Raw genomic sequence first — 23,110 nt, forward strand, 5'->3', positions numbered from 1 at the left:
GTTTTACAAGTTAGACCCCTGGCCTTTCTCCCTGTGCCTCAGCACCTGCTCTGCTTCTGAGAGGACTCGGCCAAGGACAACCAGCAAGCCAGCCGTGTAGAATGTGCTAGATGTGGGTAGCTCTGTTTAGCTGAACAGATGTTTCAGGGGCAGGCTGTGTCTTAGGCCTTCACTAGTGTTGTTCTAGGGACACAGTATACACAGATAGGCAGTCTCTGCTTTCAGAGTTGGAAGCATTAAATGCACAATTCTAGATGTAATGGGCACAATAGGGGAGGGCATATAGCTGCTGTAAGAGAGTGGATGTTATGCTAAATTTTGGCAAGTAATGTCTCTTTTATATTGAAAATCTATCCCATGATAAGACACTGGGGTCAAAATTATATAAAAAGAAATGAGAAGGCAAATAGAAGGCATTTATTTTCAGGTATATGATTTTTTTTTTTTTTTTGCTTTGTTTCTCTTTCATGAAGATTATGTTGGTTGAATTTGTGAGCATGCAACACCAAAGACTAAGAAAATGGCAATCAAGCCAGGCTTTGTTGTGTGCCTACTATGTGCTGTGTTTGTCCCCGTGACTGACATCCTTATGACAAACCCTCCTGTGAGAGAGAAGAAAACAAATGCAAAAAGAGGTCATGGAGACCTCTTAGAGCCAAATGGCAAGAGCTGGGGTTTGGTTTTCCATCTGTGGTAGGTTGGCTTATTCTAGTGTTTGATGTGCCCGATCACTGCAGGGATCACAGACCCAAATGGCTGGAAGGCTGCTATGTAGGGTAGAGGAAGAAGAAAATCAGAGAGAACAATGCAGAGGACATGAGGACGTTTCTAAAACAAAAGTAGTTGTGCACCCCAGTGTGCATTTGCTTAAAAGAGAGACATGCAAAGGATCCTGGACTCTTCTTCGCCTGCTTGAAATCCTCATGCAGTCAGTTGGTGAGGGGAGTTCATTTGTAGAATCTGTCACTTGACTCTGATAATAAATGTAGAATTAACTGCATCTTAAAAACATAGATCTCTCTCTCTCTCTCTCTCTCTCTCTCTCTCTCTCTCTCTCTCTCCATCTCTTTGCACATGTGTCTGTCTGTCTCTTTGTTTGTGTCTCTATCTTAGGATGCAACATGGTGTTATGAGAAGCACTTCTGCTTTGTAGGCTTGGGGCAGACCCGAATGGAATTTTTGCCTTGACATCCGGTTTTGACCACGTTGACTAATCTCTCTGAATCTCATTGTCTTCATTAGTCACAAACAATAATTTCCTGGAGAGGCTTTTAAGAAGATTCAGGTGCAATCTCCATTGAATTCTCAAGTCCATCTCTGGCACATGGTAAATATAGTAAGTGGCCATGGTATTAATAGTACATTTATTTATTTATTTATTTATTTATTTATTTATTTATTTTATTAGCTTGATAAGGCTTAACAGCTCCTAAGTCACATATACACCCCCCCCCCATTTCACAGACTCAATACTGTATACTGGCTTTGGCAATTTACTTAATGTATAACTCTTAAATTATTTGTGTAAATAATGCTCACATCATGATGAGCATCAAGAAGCTTCCTAAAAGGCAATACCTACGGTTATTTAAACCCAAGTCTTGGACCCATCCACAAGTGGAATACTGGGTTAATACCTCTTGATCATGGAAAGGAAAGTATGGGCATATTAGTTAGTGGACCAGACCTAGTCCGGTATTTATAATTTAATTATAAAACTTCTAATATCATCCATCCAAAGATATTTCTTTTTTTTAATTATTTTATTAGATATTTTCTTCATTTACATTTCAAAGGCTATCCCGAATGTCCCCTATACCCTCCCTCCGCCCTGCTTCCCTGCCCACTCATTCCCACTTCTTGTCCCTGGCATTCCCCTGTACCGAGGCAAAACCAAGGGGCCTCTCTTCCCAACGATGGCCGACTAGGCCATCTTCTGCTATATATGCAGCTAGAGACACGAGTTCTGGGGTTACTGATTAGTTCATATTGTTGTCCCACCTATAGGGTTGCAGACCCCTTCAGCTCCTTGGGTAATTTCTCTAGCTCCTCCATTGGGGTCTCTGTGTTCTATCCTATAGATGACTGTGGGCATCCACCTCTATATTTGCCAGGCACTGGCATAGCCTCACAAGAGATAGCTATATCAGTGTCCTTTCAGCAAGTTCTTGCTGGCATATGCAATAGTGTCTGCGTTTGGTGGCTGATTATGGGATGGACCCCCGGGTGGGGCAGTCTCTGGATGGTCCATCCTTTCGTCTTAGCTCCAAACTTTGTCTCTGCAACTTCTTTCATGGGTATTTTATTCCCTATTTTGGGGAGGAATGAAGTATCCATATGTTGGTCTTCCTTCTTCTTGATTTTCTTGTGTTTTGGAGATTGTATCTTGGGTATTCTAGGTTTCTGGGCTAATATCCATTTATCAGTGAGTGCTTATCAAGTGAGTTCTTTTGTGATTGGGTTACCTCACTTAGGATGATATCCTCCAGATACATCCATTTGCCTAAGAATTTCATAAATTCATTGTTTTTTAATAGCTGAGTAGTACTCCATTGTGTAAATGTACTACATTTTCTGTATCCATTCCTCTGTTGAGGGACATCTGGGTTCTTTCCAGCTTCTGGCTATTATAAATAGGGCAGCTATGAACATAGTGGAGCATGTGTCCTTATTACCAGTTGGAAGATCTTCTGGGTATATGCCNAGAAGAGGTATTGCTGGNTCNTCCGGTAGTACTNTGTCCAGTTTTCTGAGGAACCGCCAGACTGATTTCCAGAGTGGTTGTACCAGCTTGCAATCCCACCAGCAATGGAAGAGTGTTCCTCTTTCTCCACAACCTCGCCAGCATCTGCTGTCCCCTGAATTTTTGATCTTAGCCATTCTGACTGGTGTGAGGTGAAATCTCAGGGCCAAACACATTTCTGATAGTCATTTTGGTATTTCATAGTCTCCAGTGTTGACTGAGCTACCAAGTACCTGAATGCCAGTGTTCATGGACTTCTGCTCTGACTCTGGGCTCTGCTGCTGATAGGAATCAAAGGTGTTTTGAGTATAAGAACATGGACTCAAGACCAGAGTGTCCAAAGAAGGGTGATTTTGTTCTGAGAAGGACATTGACTATTGGCAGCATCTGGAAATACCTTTGGTTGTTCTAGCTAAAGACAGGAGATGGTGCTGGCACCTAGTGTGTGGGGCATACGATGCTGTGTACCTCCTGCAGTTGCTGGGACAGTCTAGTGATAAAGACCTAGACTCTTTTTTTTTTTTTTTTTGGTTTTTCGAGACAGGGTTTCTCTGTATAGCCCAGACTGTCCTGGAACTCACTTGGTAGACCAGGCTGGCCTCGAACTCAGAAATCTGCCTGCCTCTGCCTCCCGAGTGCTGGGATTAAAGGCCTTTACCTAGACTCTTAATCTACAGAGCAGTGACAGCAGTGAAGACTTGCATGAGTCTGTGATAAGCTTTGCATGTAGAGGTGTGGTGTTGATCCTGGTTATTTACAGACAGAGCCTAATCAGTCACGTAGCCTACAACTGTTTTTAAAACGTAACAGATTTGACCTTGTTCACCTGGAAGGCAAGCTTACCCTGAGCAGTCCTGCATGGTGCCCTCGTAAGTCACCATCTCTGTTACAGAGCCATTGCAAGTTCTTATTTGTTTTATAACATCAGCTGCTCATGGAAATCTTGCTATGTGCCAGAGATTGTAGGTGGTTAAACCTGGTAACAAGGGAGCCTCTGGCCTGGAAGCATTTAGAGTAGAAACTAAGCACAGGGTCTCTTCAACAAGGCCTCTTCCAGTTCTAGTGTTCCAACAGGCCATGATTGTAAAAATGCTCTCCTCTACCCCAGTTCATGCCACACAAAACCAGGCAGTACCACTGGTCGCCTTGTGTCATTCCATGGACATATTGTATGTACATATGTATATGGTATTGTTGCATGTACGTCGTCCATGTACGTATATATTATTTCTAAGTACTGTAGTTGTAAGCCTGTTCTACTAGGTAGTAAGGGTATAAATCAGTCTTTTACCTTAAAAAGAAAAATCATAAAAACCACAAGTGTTTAGAAGAACCAGGCCATTTCTTCACAGATTTATTTTTGTTTGCTTATTTACATGTGATTGTGTGTGTGTGTGGAGGGGTTCATGTACTTGCATGTGTGCATATGTGTACAAGTATGTAAATGTTACTTCATTTCAGGAAGTCTGAGGTAATGGTCAGTATTGTCACCAGCTCTGTGGGGTCTCCAGGTTCTCTTGTTTGCAGTCAGAAGTGGATCGCTAGCATACTGTAGTTGGTCACATGTAGAACTCGCCTAACACTGACTGCCTTAGCGAAAGGGGAGCTTGGGGACACCCAGCCAGCCAGCTCCTCATCTCGTTGTTGCTCCCCTTTGGGGACTGTGGTGCTCCATACTGCGTGGGTGGCTTCCTACTCACAGACATGTCTGTCTAGAAGACTGTTGCCCAAAGCATTCTAAACTTAGAAGCTATTCAGCCCTTGTAGATGTTGTTTTTGGAGAGAGATAACTGTGGCATTCTCCAGAGCTTGTAAACTGGACTCTTACATTGCCAGCCATAGATTCCAGCTCTGCTAAGCAATGTGTTCAGTGACAGAACATGGCCCAGAAAATATTCATTTGTCTTTTTACAACTTGATTTCTGTTAATTATTATTATTTTTTGTAAATTTGGGTTTCACTTGGCTGTAGGTAGATCATTTTATAGACAGAGGTAAAACTTTGGCCAGCCGTCGGGGGAGAGGGGGGCGGAGAGGTGGGGAGGTAGAAACCGTAATCAGGCCTGAGATCAGTTGTATTTTTAGTTTTATACGAGACAGGCATTGGAGTCAGTTTCCTTTCAGCTGATGGAGTTACATGTCTACTTAGTGAATAAGCTGTGCAGAAATAGCAGTTTTTCTCTGCGTCACTTGTAAAGTAGTTGTCTCTCTCCTTTAACATTTTTTATGTATCAATGGTATATATTTGAAATGCCTCAGCCAATTGCTATGCCCCCACAGTGATTACATTCTTCTGGGTAGAACATTTAAAAGGAAAAGGAGAGGGGTTTCTTAAGTATAATGAAGTTTCTCAGGAATAATTTGTTTTATGTGGATTTTCAAGGCATTTGGCAAGTACAGATTAGCGTCAGGGAAAATTCGAATCCTGGCAAGAGCTGCCTTGATTTCGAGGGTCATAGTGGTCAGGCCTTGCTGCTCCTAACTGCCAGGGTTTTTATTATTAGTATTATTATTATTTTTAATCATTTTATGGATACAGAATGTGTAAGCCAAGCTTTTAATGAGACATACACATTGATTTCTGCTCTTATTAGCCATGCAAAATGGTCCTGGTGAAAAAAATGTATTCTAATCCCAGGTTTAGAATTGAAAGCTCCATGGTAGATGAATTCTACAAGAGCCTCCCCGTTAGAGATGCTACAGAATGGAATCCATTCATTGTCCTCTATATGTAAACTAATGCGGCACTAAAACTGGCTAAGAGTTATATTCTTGCTCATTGTGGTGTGAGCTCCTGTTATCCCAGCACTCAGGAGGCAGAAGCTGACGGATTTCTGAGTTCAGAGCCAGCCTGGTCTACATTGGTGAGTTCCAGCACAGCCAGGGGTATAGAGAGAGACTGTCTCAAACAAACCAACAATAGCAAGAAAAATTAGATCCTTGCTATACCTTCCTAAACTCCCAGGGCTGGCTTTAGTCTGTGCAGGAGTTCAAAGAGTAATGAATGCATATAGGCAATAGATTCAGGATGGCCTTACCGTACAAACCTAGGATGCTCATCTCGCCTTTCTGACATCCATATTTTGCTTTTCTTTTTGAGTGTTATTTAATTAACAATGCTTTTAGATAGAAATTGCATCTTTATAGCCAAAGTAAAAATTGAGCTCTAGTAAGCTCCATTCTTATTGCAAGGCCTTTGCCATGCTAAAGTCTGGACTGTTGGAATTTCATCTCAAATAACACCAAAGCGGGAAAGTCGTGTGTGCATGCGTGTGCTTGTGCTTGTGTGTGTGTGTGTGTGTGTGTGTGTGCTTGTGTGTGTGTGTGTGTGTGGGGTATCCACAGAGGCAGAACAGGATGTTGAATTCCCTGAAGTTAGAGATGGTTGTGAGCCATCCAGTGGGGGTACTGAGAACTGAACTCTGGGCCTCTGCAAGAGCAGTGAGGGCTCCTAACAGCTGAGCCATCTCTCCAGCCTGTCTTCATGTTTTAATAGAAGTGTAAGAAAGGAAAATAAGGGATCCAATACATCTGACTTTCATAGCTTTTAATAGTATGCTTGATTCGGTGTCTCATGACATTTTTATTTGAAACTTGGTGAAATTTAGTTACAAAATGGAGACTGCCCTGTTGAGTGACCACAAAGGGTGGAGCATGGAAAAGCAGTGGCCAGTTGTTCCCCTCTCTTGGGAGAGGGGACTTGGTCCTGTGCCCCACATATTAGCAGATGAGTCCTCCTTTTTCAATGCCATTATTTGTCTAATAAAAATAATTTGCCTGTTATACCTAGACTTTATGGGGGAGAGTTAAGAAATAGTTAACAGAAGCCAAATAAATGAGAAATGAATAGAAGGGATATTAACTAATGTTACTGAGAATTCTTGTGTAGGTGAGTAGACTGAGCCTGAGGGAGGTAAAAGTTATACAGCTTGTAATTGGCTCCGCCCATATTCATACATAAGCCTTATTGACTCCAGAGTCACATGACTATTCTGACATTTTGAATGTCATTAAGCATTAATGGTATTAGCCGTTCTTTTACTTTTCTCATCATTGTGGCCAGTAGCTGACAGGAACCAACTTGTTTTGGCTCTCTTTTAAAAGAAAGTAGTCCATTGCTGTGGAGAGAGAGTAGAGGACTGGCATGGAGGCAGTTGACTGGGCAGGGAGGGCCTTTCTGCTTGGTTCCCAGGCTCTATGTGTGCCAGCATGGCCTTCCATGGGGTCATGTGGAGCTCCGTTGTCTTAACATGCTCATCCATGTTGGTCTGTTACTAGAATAGATCTACTCCAAACCATGCTGCATGTCGGAAGTCCAGCCAAGCTGAGAGGTACCCTGGGGCACCAGATGGATTTTGTTGTACATACTGCTTATGAGGCCAGGGTGCAGGTAGATAGGCAACACAGACAGTGTTTTGCGGTGAGATTTCTGCCTTGGATATGAATTCTGGCTCTGCTGTTTGCCATTTGATCCTTTCTGTAATTCTTTCTCCTTACTTTTAAGATGTGGCCCATAATGGTACCTACCTCATAGGGTTGTTTTTGAGAATTAAGTGGGCTAATACATGTAAAGACTTCAGCCTGTGTTTGGGTCCTAGAAAGCCCTCAGTGAGATCTTGACAATTATCTTGTTTAGACTATTGAAAACACTGTAACTTGTGATTTATAGAAAAACAGATGAATCATCCTTTTCTGGAAAAGTGGCTTCACTAAAGGGGATGGCCTGCAAAATCACTCTCGCGCAGCTTTCATATCTCTGAGCTGTACAGACTATTCCATTCCCTTTGTTTAGAGAAAATGAGATTGTGGCGAGGTCAAATTCTTACACATTATGAACTTGCTGCCTTATGATGTGACTTTGGGCAGTGGTGACCCACTTTGGGAAGAAAGCAGCCATCTTCAGTTATCTTGTGTTGAAAGCCCCAAGGATGTAAGGTGTAACTAAAGGACATGCCCGTGGCAGGTATGATATCTGAGCGGTGCTTACCTTACGTTATCAAAGGAGGATCCATTGCTGGTCTTGTGGGGTCACCTGTGGACACTCACGTTTCTGTGCAGACAGAGGGCACTCATTGAGAAGACAGCAAACACAACTGGAATCCTGGCAGTTCTCTGCCCTTGCTCATTGCCCTTCCCCATGTGCAAAGATGACTCTAAGCTAAGCCTTTGTCTCTTCATAGACACTGTCAGCACTTTCTATCTCTGAGTGACAGATGCTAACAGCTCTAAGCATGCCCCCTGGATCACAGTCAGTCTCCACAGCAGCACAGTAGGACTCTGCGTGCCACACATGAGATGTGGAAGCAGATTGGACTAGCTTAGGTGGAGAAATTGGACATGTCCGTGTTCACATAGCATGATTCATGTCTACTCGGTTGTTGCGGCTGCTGCTTTCCTGTAACCAATTTTAGAGCCTGTCTTGGCAGCTGGTAGTATTTGGGATTAATTTCACACTCGCTTTATGAGTTGAGTGTTTTCCTGCAGCTCCCTGGGCCTCTGCCTCATTACTCTGGCATCAACTGATATGGCCATCAGACAGAGACGTTCTTTGGGGTCTCTATTTTATTTGGAAACCATCAATTTGCAAAAGCAAAACAAAGGCCATCAGCACATTGTGCTTGAAGTCATTAGCATTTATTGTTTCCTATAGGCCTCCCTTCTATGGTTCTGTCGAATACTAGGGAACACACAGCTTGCTCAGACAGTCATGATCCCAGGGCTGGTGGTGGGGGGGGGACACTCTCCCTCAAATGTTAAGTTCTAGCATCTGGTTGACTTCATTTCTCAGTTCCAGGTGATCCTGGAGATCCTCTGGGCCTTGGTCATTCAGATCTGAATCTTGATGGGTCTAGTTTTTCCAACTCTTTTTAATATGCTAATTCTGTTTAATTCATTTGGCTCTCATCGAGAACAAAGTAAACTTGGCTGTTACATGCAAAACTAAATTGAGAACATGGAGATCTGTTTAGTATTTCATGCTGGCCAGTAGGTCAGGAAGATTTTCCTTGGGGGTAATTTACATAAGGAATTGTTTATCCCATTTCTTTCCAATTTCTATGACCATTTGGGGATAATGGACTGTTTCCACGATGGCACAGAAATACACCCAGGGAGACTGAACCGGTGAGAGGCAGTGCTTCTCCCAGATTGATGTATCTTGGGCCTCGTTCTGGAAAGGTCCTGTGGCTTGGGCTGCTGTCTCACTAAGTCATTCTTTCACGACAGCTGTGCTTAGCAAGTTGGGTGGGTCTGTGAACTGGCATGCTGCTACACTTATCGAGAATTTTCTCTTGGTAGTAATGCATAGAAGCTTCATCAATGCCCCAGTGAGTGCCACAAGCATTTGTTCTGCCTGGCAGTGCTTTATTGACTAACATGGATACTCAGAATACTCGGTGCTTTCAGAGCCAAGTGCCTGCCCACCACCTGAGAATCCCATGGCCAACCACTTGATTACCGCACCTCCTCAAGCAGTCTCTTTGTTGAAGTTATCTGCTTTCAAAGGCCCTTTCCTCACTATCAGTGTGTTGGGAGGCCTCCCTTCTCAGTGGTGTGCAGATAAATCATTAACTCGCCTCTTAATACTCATTCTCTGTTGTAGACAATTCTAGTAGCAGATTTCAAACTGTCGATGTAAGGTCTCCGAGTATAGACTTGGAAGAAATGGGCAGAAGCCCACTACTTACTGTGAAGTGTTAACCAAAGACAGTTACACCAAGTAAAGATTACCACGAGGCCTATGTAACAGCAGCAAATAATGAGTTTTGAGTATTTATTAATCCTTTTCTTTTTTGCTAATTTAAGTTTAAGTCCTATAATTCTTAGTAATGACCATATGAAGTGACTGGCTTGCAAAATTCCTGAAAATTGAACAATTGGCTCCTTCTCTTCATCTGGAAGGGGCTCACTAAGTGAGCACCAGTGTGCTCCCCCTCCACATGCCCCTCCTCCCTGAAGCCTTCCAAGCCCAGCTGGAGTGAGGATGCTCATCTCTGAATCTGCGGCATGACTGCAGTCTCAAGCAGGTTGGGCAAGACGGACGGCAGTGCTCAGTTCTGTTCTTTTACTTACTAGATAGGGCTGTGGTCAGACTGGTCACCTCACTGGAAGTTCCAAGTGCAATGAAAGTGACAGGTCTTTCTCACACAGGCTGGAAGAACCGGGTGCAAGAACAGCTACTAAAATAGAAAAGCTTTTCCTGTCATCAGTGGCCTGCCTTTCATAATTTCTGACTCAATTTTTTTCTGCTTTATATCTTTTAAGTAGGAAAAAATTTAAGACTTTAGATTAATTTCAGTTTTACTAGAAATTTTTATATGGTTAAGGTCAAAATTAAATGCAAGTCTAAACGCATTTCATGTGCTTGGATGTATCCACCTCCTCTGCCCATGGATAGGCTCCATTTCTGGACCACTTCAGGGACCTTTCTAAGCATGACCTCAGTCTTCTCCTCTGGACGAGAGAAATGATGTCAAGTGGGTACAAGTGACCAGCGACACTGATCACACGGCATAGGACAGAAGCCATGGCATGCCATTTCTGCTCAGTTAAAAGGAGGACCAGTTTTTAGCAGTCATGCCACCGATACAGTTTTCTTTGTGGTCTATGGGGCCTCCCTTATATGGTCAATATCTGCTCCTTCACCCCATTTTTCCTCTTTAGTATGAACTCTTCAAAGGTAGAGATTAGCTCTGTCACTTGTGATTTCCCTACAGGGCACTCCGCAAATTTCCTGCACGTACCTGGTACTCAGCGGGTGTTTATGACCTTGATCTTTCTATAAGTTCAACTTTTGCCAGTAAGCACGTCCTTTTAGTATCATAGCTCCACAACGATGCTTAATTGTTACCATTCGCAGCAAGACAGAGAGTGTGAGCTCAGACTTTAACAGGAGTCAGTTGTGGCCGTGGTCAGGGTGCTATGACTCCAGGTGTTACAATTTATGCAGTCTTGCCTCTCCTGCCTCTTCCAGGGGACTTCTTAAAGTAATGGGGAAGGGGTGAGCTCCAACCCCATTTGAGTAAAGGAGGTCCCAGGGATATTAACTCTGGTCCCTTGTAATCGGTCCCTCGCTAGCTTCTTTTACACCTTCTTTTCTGCACATTAAGACATTATTATAGCAGTGCTTCTTTCCACTAATTGGTTCTGTATGTCCGCTTTCTTTTAAATGATGATGAGGGCCTGTGGGCTACGAGCTCCCATCTACTTCTTAGAATGGAAAGCATAGTCCTGGGTGCACAGGAAGCCATGATCTATAATCTGTGCTACTGGCCTTGCTTCAGAAACTGGCTCCCCGGAGAACTGACGGACTGTAATTGGCTTCTGTGACTCCTTTAAGGTGTTGGTCACATGGCAGAGAGTCCTGGTGTGAACGGCATGTTCAGGCAAAGATCACCTGTGCTGTCTCTCTTTCCCTCGCATCTAGTGCCCGGTGTCTCTCAGACACTCTGGTGACTCTCCCTGCGGAGCCCCTTTCCCTGCATGGGATTTGAGAGACCACACAGCTGTAGACTTTACTTGTTTGAATGATGGTGCTTTAACAAGCCCTTTGGGCCAGTGTCAATAAGCCATGAAGTATCACTGAGTGGAGACTTGCCTGCACCAGACTCCTGAATCTCATCTGAGCCCTTAAGCTGGCTGGCGGGCGGGCGTTGAGGAGCTTACTGCCCCAGCGTTGGCTCTTCCCGTCCTGGGGACTATAGACGCCATGAGTCTCCCGGGCAGCCGGTTCATTACTTTTAATGAGCACAGAATTTACCAAGACATTAAAATAAAATAGAATCAAGCACCGATGGGCAGACTTGGATATTCCACCCAATTGTTGCTTTAGCTCCTTTTTCCACAAGATTTTTCAAGAGAAGTTTTTAGGGCAGATTCTGGTCACTGCTGCCAATTTTTATCCTAAGTAGATTTGGCATGGCAAACCTAGCACACCCTGAGCTGCTTTTTAATGCCCTGTGGGTTGGTGGCTAACATTTGTGTTAAAAATGACAGTTTTTAACTAATCAGATATTTGAATCTTGTTTGGCTTTTTACAAATGCTTAAGAAGTATTGCATACATATCTCAGTGCCATAAAATCTATAAAGACAAATTTAAAAGTTATGTTCTGAAAAAGTGCCAGCTATTTAAAACAAAGACTAATACCGTTATTTTGATTTCATTTTAATTGATCTGCCTTCATAGCTAATTACAGAAGACTGAAATAGTTTTACGCTTTATGAGACCTTCTCCTCCTGTGGCGAAGCACGCACTGAACATTGCCCCTATAAAGCTGATTCTCTGAATGTTTTCTTCCCTGCCATATGGATTTGGAATTACTTGGGGCATTTTCCTGAGGAAGGAAGCTAGCAGATGACTTTGGTATTATTCAGTGTAACTTGTGTCTGGAAGAAGACAAAGCCAGTCAAGCTGTTTGAGAGGAAAACAGAAGTGCAGCAATGAGATCCACTGAGGCTCAAGGACTGCGAAATTGTCCCTAACCAAAGTTTGTGATTTCTTCAGGTGATTGCTCTAGCAGATGCGGTCGAGGAGAACCAGGACAGGCTGTTGCAGTCATTCGCGGGCCTGAAGAGTGCCACCCATTTGCTGATCTTGCTAATCAGGTTGTGGCAGAGGCTGAGTGCTGACCAGACTGCTATTCTGGAAGCAGCATTTCTGCCGCTACAGGAAGACACGCAGGAACTGGTAAGCCCCCGCAAGCCCCCGCAAGCCCCCGCAAGCCCCCGCAAGCCCCCGCAAGACCCCGCAAGCCCCACAGATGCGTGACTGAGGAGGGCTGGGGTTGGGATTGGTATCACATGGCTATCCATGATTTTTCTAAGCCATCAAAAGGTTTACGTTTTCACAAAAACGCTGGTTTTCTTTTCTTCAAGCCATAATAAAAGTGTCACATGATGGCACCCCCCCCCCCACGAGTGATTTTAAAAATAGGTATACAGTCCATTTTTATGTAGTCCTCAGTCTGTTTTTATGTGCTCTTCAATCTCTGAGCGGCAGGAAAGTAGTCATTTGACAGTCTGAGTGATTGCAGTAAATCCCTCAGATTAGCTAATCCTTCCCAAGGCTGCCAGAGAAAACACTCCAGTCATTTTAATTTGTTCGGTGTTCTTAAGTTTTAGTGTTACCTCAAAGGTTAGGAGACTAGGATGGTTTTGCTGAGAATGCCAGGAAGAGTCGCTTACATTTACAGAGTTCTTTATCATTGTTCATAAAGTCCTTCAAAGAGGCATTTCAGAATGAAAGGGAGAAAATGAGGATGGGGGGGGGTTCACCAGAGTCCACTAAAGAAAAACACCAAAATTCTCTGAATCATAGATGCATACAGGACTGAGTACCTCGCAGGTGCTCTTCTGCATGCATTTATTTATGGAGGAATACTAGGCAGTGTGGAGACCAGAGGCGTGAGCATACTCCTCCATACTCCTCATGGCGGTTGTTTCTGGGGGACACCGGTTTCAAACCCATTTTCAAACCTAGACCTAAGGACATGGTTATGAAAATATCAGCCCTGAGACTAGCCGTTAGTGCTCAGAAGGCCTTTCCCATCAATCACAGATGTGGCCCTGGAGATAGCTTCAGGACTGTTTCTACCTCCATTTACAAGGAACAAGCCTAAGTTTTCCTATGCTTAAATGCTTTTCTAAGTCTGTCTGCTCAGAAAGTGTGTGTATTTTAGCCAGATGCCTTATTTAAGTGAACAAGTAATTGTCTTAGTTACTTTCCTATTGGCGTGAAGAGACACCATGACCAAAGCAACTTAAGAAAGAAAATGTTCAATTTGAGGCTCATAGTTCCAGAGGGTTAGGATCCATGACCACCATTGATGGCTAGGAACATGGCAGACAGGGCAGACAGGCAGGCAGGCAGGGCAGGGCAGGCAGGGCAGGGCAGGGAAGGGCAGGCAGGGCAGGGCAATCAGGCAGGCAGGGCAGTGAAGCAGTAGTTGAGAGCCTACATGTGATCCACAAGCAGCAGGCAGAGAGAGCTAACTGGGAATGGAGTGGACAAAGCCCTCCTATGGTGACCTACCTCCTCCAGCAAGGCCAAACCTCCCTCCCAGTCCTTCCCAAACTTTACCAACACTTGGAGACCACGCATCCAAAAATGAGCCTACAGGGGTGTGGAGATATATATATATATATATATATATATATATATATATATATATATATCACAAGTTTTGTCAGCTGCATCAAAATTTTAAGACAGAAAAGCTCTATTTTGTGACCTAAAATACTAGTACATACACTGAAAAATGGGCTACTTATTTTAGTGGCAAATGATATAAAGAGACCAACAAAAAGTTTGTAAGTCAAGTTGACGTTCAGAAACTGAACCCAAGACTATTTTCTACAAGGAGGGAAGGAGCTCAGGGTGGGTCGGATTGTTTATAAACTCGCTCTAGGAGGCATAAAGCCTTAGGTAGTCTCTGGTTGGGCCCCACCATTCAGTGTCAGTCACCATAGTCCTTACCTGGTCTGAATCGCTGTGTCTGTGTCCATAAGGAGCAAGTTAGGTTCCACCCCAGGGCTGTGAGAGGAGTTAAGGAGTCAGGCAAGTAGAAGACTGGAAGTTAGAAGTCATCCCTGGAACAGGCTTGCACCTCCTTCCAAGTCACCTGCATGTTAGCTGTGTGCCTCTTGGTCATAGTTGAGAACAAGAATCATGTCTTGTGTTTGCTAAAGCCCTGATGCATAGCCTGTGTTGATTCAGTGGAAGAATGCATGGAGTGTGAAGATGGAAGAAAAGAAATCAGGGCAGGACAGTGCACATAAACCCCTTATATAAAAAGTAGGAGCATTAGTGCTGCCAAGGCTGGTGAGATGGCTCAGCAGGTAAGGACAAAGACCATGCAAGCTCAGAAGCTCAGTAGCCAGGTTCTATGCCTGGAGACCAAGTAAAGATGGATGGAGAGAACCAGTGCCACAGAGTTGTTCTGACCTCTGCATATGTGCTGTGACGCACCGTCTCCCCACTCTCTCCCATACACACACACACACACACACATGCACACATGCATGCATGCCTACATACATATACACACACACACACATGCACACATGCATACATATACATGCACACATGCATGCATGCATACATACATATATACATACACACATGCACACATGCATACGTACACATGCACACATGCATGTATACATACACAAAACACACACATGCACACATGCATGCATGCATACATACATATATACATACACACATGCACACATGCATACATACACACATGCACACATGCATGCATGCATACATACATATATACATATACACATGCACACATGCATGCATGCATACATACATACACACACATGCACACATGCACACATACACAAAATACACACATATGGACAGACACAAAAATAATAAAATAAACATCTTTAACACTGGATTGCCTTCCTGAATCCTGTTTCACTGTCTGCAGGTTTTGAATTTTTGTGTTTTGTGTTCAACAGCAGACCAAAAAATATTAATATGTAAATATTGTCTTGAGAGAATCTACATTAGCATAATGTTTATTATAGTTTGTTGTTATGAGTCCTTGATTTTATTATTAGCTATTGTCAGTTTCTTTCTGTGCCCATTTATAAATCAGGTGTTTATGTAGATGAAAATATGTTTGTCTAGGGTTTAGCTCTGAGGGTTCAGGCATCCACTGCCAGTTTGGTATGTCAGGATGAGGGAAATGTACTATCAGCAAAGAGTTTTTCTTTATATCAGGTTGTCATTTTCTTATTTTATCTTTTATGTCCTAAGAACAATTAAAAATTGGTTTTTGTTAGAAGGAACGAACTTTTGAGGTTTGAATATTTCATTTTCATGGCTCAGCTGGGTGGCTCAGAAGCCCACCACATAACACTTATTTGTGAGGTCTATAGACACAGCATGGGAATTGTGAACTAGTGTGTCAAAACCACACAGTGTGTATATGTATGTCTTAAAAGATGAAAAAATGTTTCTTTTAAGACACAAACTATCTCACCATCATACCTTGCTACTGAGCTTCCTAATGTGCAGTGCCACTCTGTTTTTCTTAGCAGAGTTGGTTCTCCCCCACCACTGTGTGGGGGTTGGAGTTGATCTTAGGTTGAGTGTGTTCACCATGGAAGAACAGAATCTTAGAAATGCATGAGTGTGTTCAGCCTGTGTGCCATGGAGACCAGAATCCTGTAGAAATGCGTGATGTATTCACCATGTGCGCCATGGAGACCAGAGTCCTGTAGAAATGATTATGATTATGACTGTGTTCACCATATCGAAATTTGAAAGGCTTAATCTCTTCTTGGAGACTCTCTACCTTGCCCATCTATATATCCTCTATTCTCCAAAGAATGCAGAGAAAGTTTCTTCCAACTCTCTTCCTAATGTGGTGAGATTAGAAGGTGAATATACGCGTATCTGTTGGATGTAAGGTATTTGGAAATAACACGACCAAAGAATGAAAACAAAGAGCAGTGTGGATACTTCGTGTGTTACTCTTCATCTTTAATTGGGCTGTAGTATTCACTTCGGAGTTATGATGGTGAGATAGCTTGTGTCTTAAAAGAAACATTTTCTTTTCATCTTTTAAGACACACACATACACTGTGTGGTTTTGACACACTAGTTCACAATTCCCAAGCTGTGTCTGTAGACCTCACAAATAAGTGTTATGTGGTGGGCCTCTGTGCTACCCAGCTGAGCCATGAAAATGAAATATTCAAACCTGAAATAACTTGAGAGGAGGGTGAGGCAGGAAAGAAAGGAGTCTCTTACCAGAATGTTGAAAATATACTCCATATTGAAGTTATTATGATACCACAAAAATCTGAATGCAATTTAGATGGTTTGGTTGCGGGTGGACGGCAGAGCACATGTGTGAGGGGAGAAACCCGGACATGTGGGCAGTATTGCCAGAAGACAATACTTTCAGCCCAAGGGCAGATGTCCCCACAACTGACAGGTAGAAAGAAATGCTCAGAAGATTTTTATGTTTCAAACATACCTGTATAATTTTTTATACTGATTTATTGTGTAGTTATTGATACAGAATATATCAAACAGGATACATTTGATAGAAAACTATAGAATAATATCTTCCTAATGTTATCAGGTTCACAAAGCAAACAATATTCACAACCTCCCCATGTTAGTAGTTAGTTTGAGTATTGTCAGGGGTCAGTGCCAGTCATCAGCAGTTTGTTTGAAACAGCACTGTGTGTGCAGCAGAGCTCATGGTTGTTCCTTACCCTGTCTCTTCAGGGGCACTTCTCCTTCTTCCTCCCTTCCTCCCGACCCTTCCCTCCCTTCTTCCTAGTATTTCAGATTAGTACATGTACTTTTTTAAAAGGTGCTCAAACATATATACACCAGATGTACTTTGTAGAGATGATTTGCCTACTGACAAAAATATTGAAAACTTTGTTTTGTCTCTAAGAGGTCTTAAGCATAGTTTTACTGATAGATTTAATAATTAAAGTTTTCCACTGTCCTCTTTCTGTAATGATGGCATAATGTAGTCTGAAATAGTATTTTCTTACTGTGTGTAGTAGGGCTTTTGTGTATGCGCTTGCTGTGTATCTAACCCAGACCATCAGGAATGCTAAGTATATTTTTTACCATTGAGCTCTACTCCTGTGCTCCCAATAACTTTAAATTATAAAACAAATAGTTTTCAGGCTAGGAGTAGAAGATATTTGAAAGCATAAAATCTTAAAGGGAGCAGGGGTGAAAGTCTGTCCCATTTACTTTGAAGGTCTATAGAACATACTGTGTCTACTCCTGCCAGTGAGGGTTGTATTAGAGGTTGTGACATTAACACTTTAACATCTTGTTCCTCTGATGCCTCACAGATGCGCACACACACAGACACACACACATACACACATTTTTATGTTCAATGGGATAATCTTTTATCAAGTCCTTTAACCATCTAATGAATTTTTATTTTTATTTTATTTTATTTTATTATTAATATTATTATTATTTGGTTTTTCGAGACAGGGTTTCTCTGTATAGCCCTGACTGTCCTGGAGCTCACTTTGAATTTTTGTTAAGGACTTACTAGTTTTTAAGGACTGTTTGGGCTACGACACAACTTGTAAACAAAACATATTTAGGTGTCATTTTTGGTGGTTTTGACTCAATTTCATAAGCAAATATTGTAATCCTGAGCTCTCCAACACAGTAGCCACTTACAACGCAAAATATAAATAAGCCGACATGAAATAAATTGACTTCGTTATCCGTCTTTCACTCGCTAGTAGCTATGTGTGATGGGTGCTTGCTCATTAGACAGTGCAGACAGAAAAGTCTGGCATTCCAGAAAGTCTGTGGCCTGGCAGTGATGAGCATCAGGAAAAAACCCAATGGCTATATCCATTGGTTCATTACAGCACGTGATAGTAAACTAATAAGAGCAGAGCAGGAGACTGACATGAGATCCCTTCCTGATGTCTGATTTTATGTCCTTATCTGTGGTGACCTGGGATTGGTGTGGTCATATGTCAACAGCAGGTATTTGTAGAAACAAGAGCTTACCTGAGAGATCTGTATGTATCTGCACAACAGGAGGCAGGAGACAGCAGCATTGCTGTTGCTCTGCCTTTGATGTAGTTTGGAAGTATTCTACAGGCCCATGCGTACCTTGGGTGCTTGACTGCTAGACTGCGACACTACTGAGAGAGGCTAGACCCCTGAGGGGGTGGAACCTAATGGAAGGAAGTGTGCCATGAAGGTAACTGAAAGGGATCCTGGGACCACAGCCATGTCCTCTGTCTCTCACTTTCTTCCTCCCTGTCCTGAGGTAAGAACTGCTCTGCCATGTGCTACCACGATGATACTATTTCTGTCTTGCCACAGACCCAAAGGCAACACGGCCAAGGGAGCGTGGTTGATCTCCCTGAAGCTGTGAGTCCAAGTAAACCTTCCTTCCTTATAATTTAGGTATAACCTCAGGTATTTCATCACAGCAACCAAAAGCAAAGTATAGTATCCTCCACATGGCCTTGGCTAATACTGCTGCCATTATGAATTCTTTCCTGTCAACGTGAACATGGCCTTTGAATTCTTCTGATTATAGTCTTCTGGATACTTGCTTTATTTTGGATTGGATGTGGATGAATTCTCTTTGCCCTCCTGATCACAGCTCAGATCTGCTTCTCATTATTTTAGTAAACAGCTCAGATGACTGGATGCTTTCATGCAGCCGATGGCAAGAGGGCAAGGAGGAAGAGGACTGAGGTTTCCGAGTGGGCTGCCGGGCCTTCTCTTTCTGAGGCCCGCGTGTGTTCACTTGGCTCTGGGGGAGCCTGGAATGAAAAGAGCAAGCGTGTGCTGGTGTGGAGACTCCACGTGGCATAGCATTTGTCTTGATATTTCCTTTCCTTTGAATTGCATTCAATATCTTTGGCAGTATTTTTCTACCATTTGAAAAAGAAATGTTTTATTGTATTCTCAAGGACTTAATAGTTAACTTTCCCTGGTACTAACTTTTAAAACTCCCTGAGAAAGTTGGGATGGAAATTCACATCAACGGAAGAGGGAGACTTGAACCTTCAGTCTAATTGATTGATGGTTCCTTTTACAAACGGATATGGAAAGGAAACTTACTTTTAACATGTTGAACATGGTTCATGTGAGAAAGCAGATGTTTATAATAGGAAGTCCTATTGTATGGAGCGACTTATCGAGGCTCACTTATAAGGCTGAAAGGCGCCTATGCCACAGGTCAGATTTGAAGTCAGAACCATTGTGGCTGCTGTCTGGACCACGCGATGACTAATCACCACCATTACTAATGAGCCTGCTCAAAAGAGAAACCGGAGGAAGTCTGGTGTCACTATTAAGTCTGCCTTTGTGACGGCTCAAGAATCATCACAATTATAACTGTCTATGGGAATGTGGGCCAGAAAGTAAATATTTTGGTATTTCCCATGGTCTTAGCCAGTGAGATAAACATGTGGAATTAGTTTCATATTCATAATGGCCATATAAGATGCAACTGCTATTGTTTAATTATGTAATATTCTGTATTACCAGAGTTGACTACAACATACAGCCCAGAGCTTTTAAGAATTCCTTTCTGGAAAGTTCCTTGCCTTGGGCCATTTCCTTCCTACCTGACTGCCTGTGCTGGCATTTGAAGCAGCCTTTCTGCCATTTCTGTGGAGGTCATCTGTCATGTCTCTGGAGCCCAGCACCCCAGTCCTCCTGCTTCACACCTGGTTCTGTGCTTGCCTGGGCTCTGACACACCTGTATGGAGTTCAAGTGCCAGTTCTGGATAGCCAGGGCTTAGTGTCCCCCTGGCTCTGCTGTTTCTCATTTATAAACTCCCCTTCTGTGCCTCCACAGCATCTCCTCATCAGTCCACAGAAGCTGTGCTGAGTCTCATCAAAGCAGAGCCACTAGCTTTGCCTTCCTGTAGATAGCACTGGCTGTTTGCCCATCCACCTGCTTGCTGTAGGCAGATCAGTCTGCCTTCCCACTCTTTCCTTCTGGGCTGTATCCTCTTATGGACGCCAGTGGGGCATGACACTGTTTTCCTTCAGATTGTTCCAACATTGTCAAGTGTTCTTCTCTACATGTCCAATAAATTCAAGAACAGATTCTTTTGCATCCACACAGAGTTGAAGCACAGAGTTATTAGTCTATCATCATTTAGAGGATGAAACTCCACATTTTATTATAATCTCTCAAATAATTACAGATATTCTTCCATAACTGTAAAGTTTTTCAAAGATCACTTTTTACAAGGGAAACATTTTACTTCTTTTTCTATGCTTTTTATTTTATGAACTGCACCAAATGTTTTTGTATTGAATAAGAGCAAAGATTCTCTTTGTAGACCAGGCTGGTCTCAAACTCACAGAGATCCACCTGCCTCTACCTCCCAAGTGCTGGGATTAGAGGTGTGTGTCACCATGTCTAGCTCATATAGATACATCATATAAGTACATTAAGCTAGACGACCAGTACATGTATAGTCACGTGAGACATAGTATCATAATATTTTAGTCATTGTCTTAGTTAGTGTTTCCATTGCAGTGAACAGACAGCATGACCAAGCTGTCTTATAAGGATAACATTTAATTGGTGCTGTTTTACAGGTTCAGAAGTTTAGTCCATTATCATCAAGGTGGGAAGCATGGCAGCATCCAGGCAGGCATGGTTCAGGAGGAGCTGAGAATTCTATATCTTCATCTGAAGGCTGCTAACAGAATACTGACTTCCAGGCAGCTAATACTAGGGTATTAAAACCCACACCCACAATGACACACCTACTCCAACAAGGATATACCTCCTAATAGTGCCACTCTTTGTGCCAACGATATTCAAACCACCACATTCCACTCCCTGGCCCCCATACACTTGTTCAAATACATGAGTCTATGGGGGCCATACTTAGCCATAGCATAATGCAAAATACATTTAGTTCAACTTCAAAAGTCCCACAGTCTATAACAATGTTAAAAGTCTAAAGTTCAAAGCCTCTTCTGAGATTCATCCAATCACTTAACTGTAATCCCTTATAAAGTCAAAATCAAAAAAATCAGATTACATACTTCTAACATCACAGGATGTACATTACCTTTCTAAAACATCATAGTGAGGAAACACTGGACCAAAGCAAGACCAAAAACCAGCTGGACACACTCCAAACTCTGTATCTTCATGTCTAATGGCAAATTGCTCTTCAGATCTCTAACTCCTTTCATCTTTGTTGACTGCAACACAATTATTTTTGGCTGGTTCTACTCCCTTTTAGCAGTTTTCTTCAGCAAGTATACCAGGGCTCTGGCATCTCTAACATCTTATCCAGCTCTGCCCTCTGTAGCACTGTACCCTCTGGTTGACTCCACTCCACTCCTGATGTTGTTCTTGGTGATTATGCCATGGTACTGGCATCTTCAATACACTGGGGTCTTCCACTGCAACTAGGCTTCACCCATAGCCTCTCATAGGCTCCCTTCATGGTGCCAAGCCTAAGTTCTTTCCAAGGCTCCTTCAGTTCTGGACTGTCAATTGCAACTGAGGCTCTACCTTTATCAATGGCCTTCCCTGGCCTCTCATAGTGCCAAGCCTCAGCCACTCTCCAATAACCTCTTCATACCTTCAAAACCAGTTCCATCTGGGTGATTCTTAAATATTACCAAGTCAAGCTGCAGCACAAGGTACATCCTTGGTTATCTCTGGAACACAGCTTCTTTGTGCTCTCAGAAAACACTCCCCAGAAGATTTTACCTCAGTGATGCTGCTCTCTTAATCACTGATAATTTCATAGTTCCAGCCATTCGGTATCAATTGTCCCAGTAACCTCTTCTACTCTTAACTCTAAAGCCAGAGCCACATGGCTGAAGCTGCTGAGGTCTGCTGTTTGCTGGGGCTAGAACATGGCCGACTTGTTCTATAACAATAACACCAGCTTTCTGTTTTCCAACTCCTTCACTGCCTAACCTTGGCTGTTGTGGTACTTGCTCTATAAATTGACCATGAACTCTGAGATCTGTATGACTCTGTCTCCTGAATACTGGGATGAAAGAAATGTATCACCATGCCTAGACTTAAGTGTTTGTTCAACTAGAACCTGCTCTATCTATCCTAAGCTGGCTTTGAACTCAGAGACCTGTTTGCCTCTATCTCCTGATTAAAGTTGTGTACCACCATGCTTGGGCCTACTCTTTTTCATGGCCACTATTCCCCAAGATCCAGATCAAAAGCCCATGGCCTCCATTTCTGGATTGTAGTTCATTCCAGATTAGAAGTTTGAATGGAAGCAATAACCAGATAATAATAATGCCTATATATAACTATTCCTTGTTCAATGGCAACTGCATAAAGGTTAAACTTAGCTGGGTGGGATCTTACCCCAAAGTCACCAGTCTCTAATCTGTTTATCTCCATGAACATAGGATTTAGCTCCATTGTTCTTCCTAATGCCCTTTTATTACTTGAGCCATACATTTTGTATTTTTAAAGCTTACAGATTAGATCACAGATTAAGCTGTATCAGAATGTCCTTCATGAGACTAAACCACAGTACAGAGTCTGGATTGTTTTGAGACTTTCTTTGAGAAAGCAATTAATTTGGCTATTTTCACCTTAGCCTCAGGCAGATTCTTTGGACTAGGCCAAAAGCAGCCACATTCTTTACCAAAATATCACTTGAGCAGTCTCTTGGCCAGTTACTAAAATTCTTCTTCTCTGAAACCTCTAGAGCCAGGCTTCCACAGTTCCAATCACCCTCAGCGAAACCAAGTCTTCCATACATCTACTAGCATATCTCGTTAAGCCCCACTTAAAGAGTTCCACTGCTTTCCAAACCCCAAGTCCCCAAATCCTCATTCTTTCAAGCAAAGCATGGCCAGGCTTA

At 42.7% G+C, this 23,110-nt stretch overlaps 1 protein-coding gene across 9 annotated transcripts in view; it reads left to right on the top strand.

Annotated features, from left to right (window-relative positions):
- Positions 1-23,110, top strand: part of Bbs9 (Bardet-Biedl syndrome 9) — a 418,538-nt gene that overhangs the window by 324,687 nt on the left and 70,741 nt on the right. For all 9 annotated transcript variants that reach the window (XM_021206054.2, XM_021206053.2, XM_029543257.1 and 6 more), the window contains one exon: positions 12,246-12,428. In XM_021206054.2, coding sequence (XP_021061713.1) covers positions 12,246-12,428 — 183 coding nt within the window. The remainder of the gene's footprint in view (positions 1-12,245; positions 12,429-23,110) is intronic.

The sequence above is a fragment of the Mus pahari genome, chromosome 10 (genome assembly GCF_900095145.1).
Source record: "Mus pahari chromosome 10, PAHARI_EIJ_v1.1, whole genome shotgun sequence".
Taxonomy (NCBI): Eukaryota; Metazoa; Chordata; class Mammalia; order Rodentia; family Muridae; genus Mus; species Mus pahari.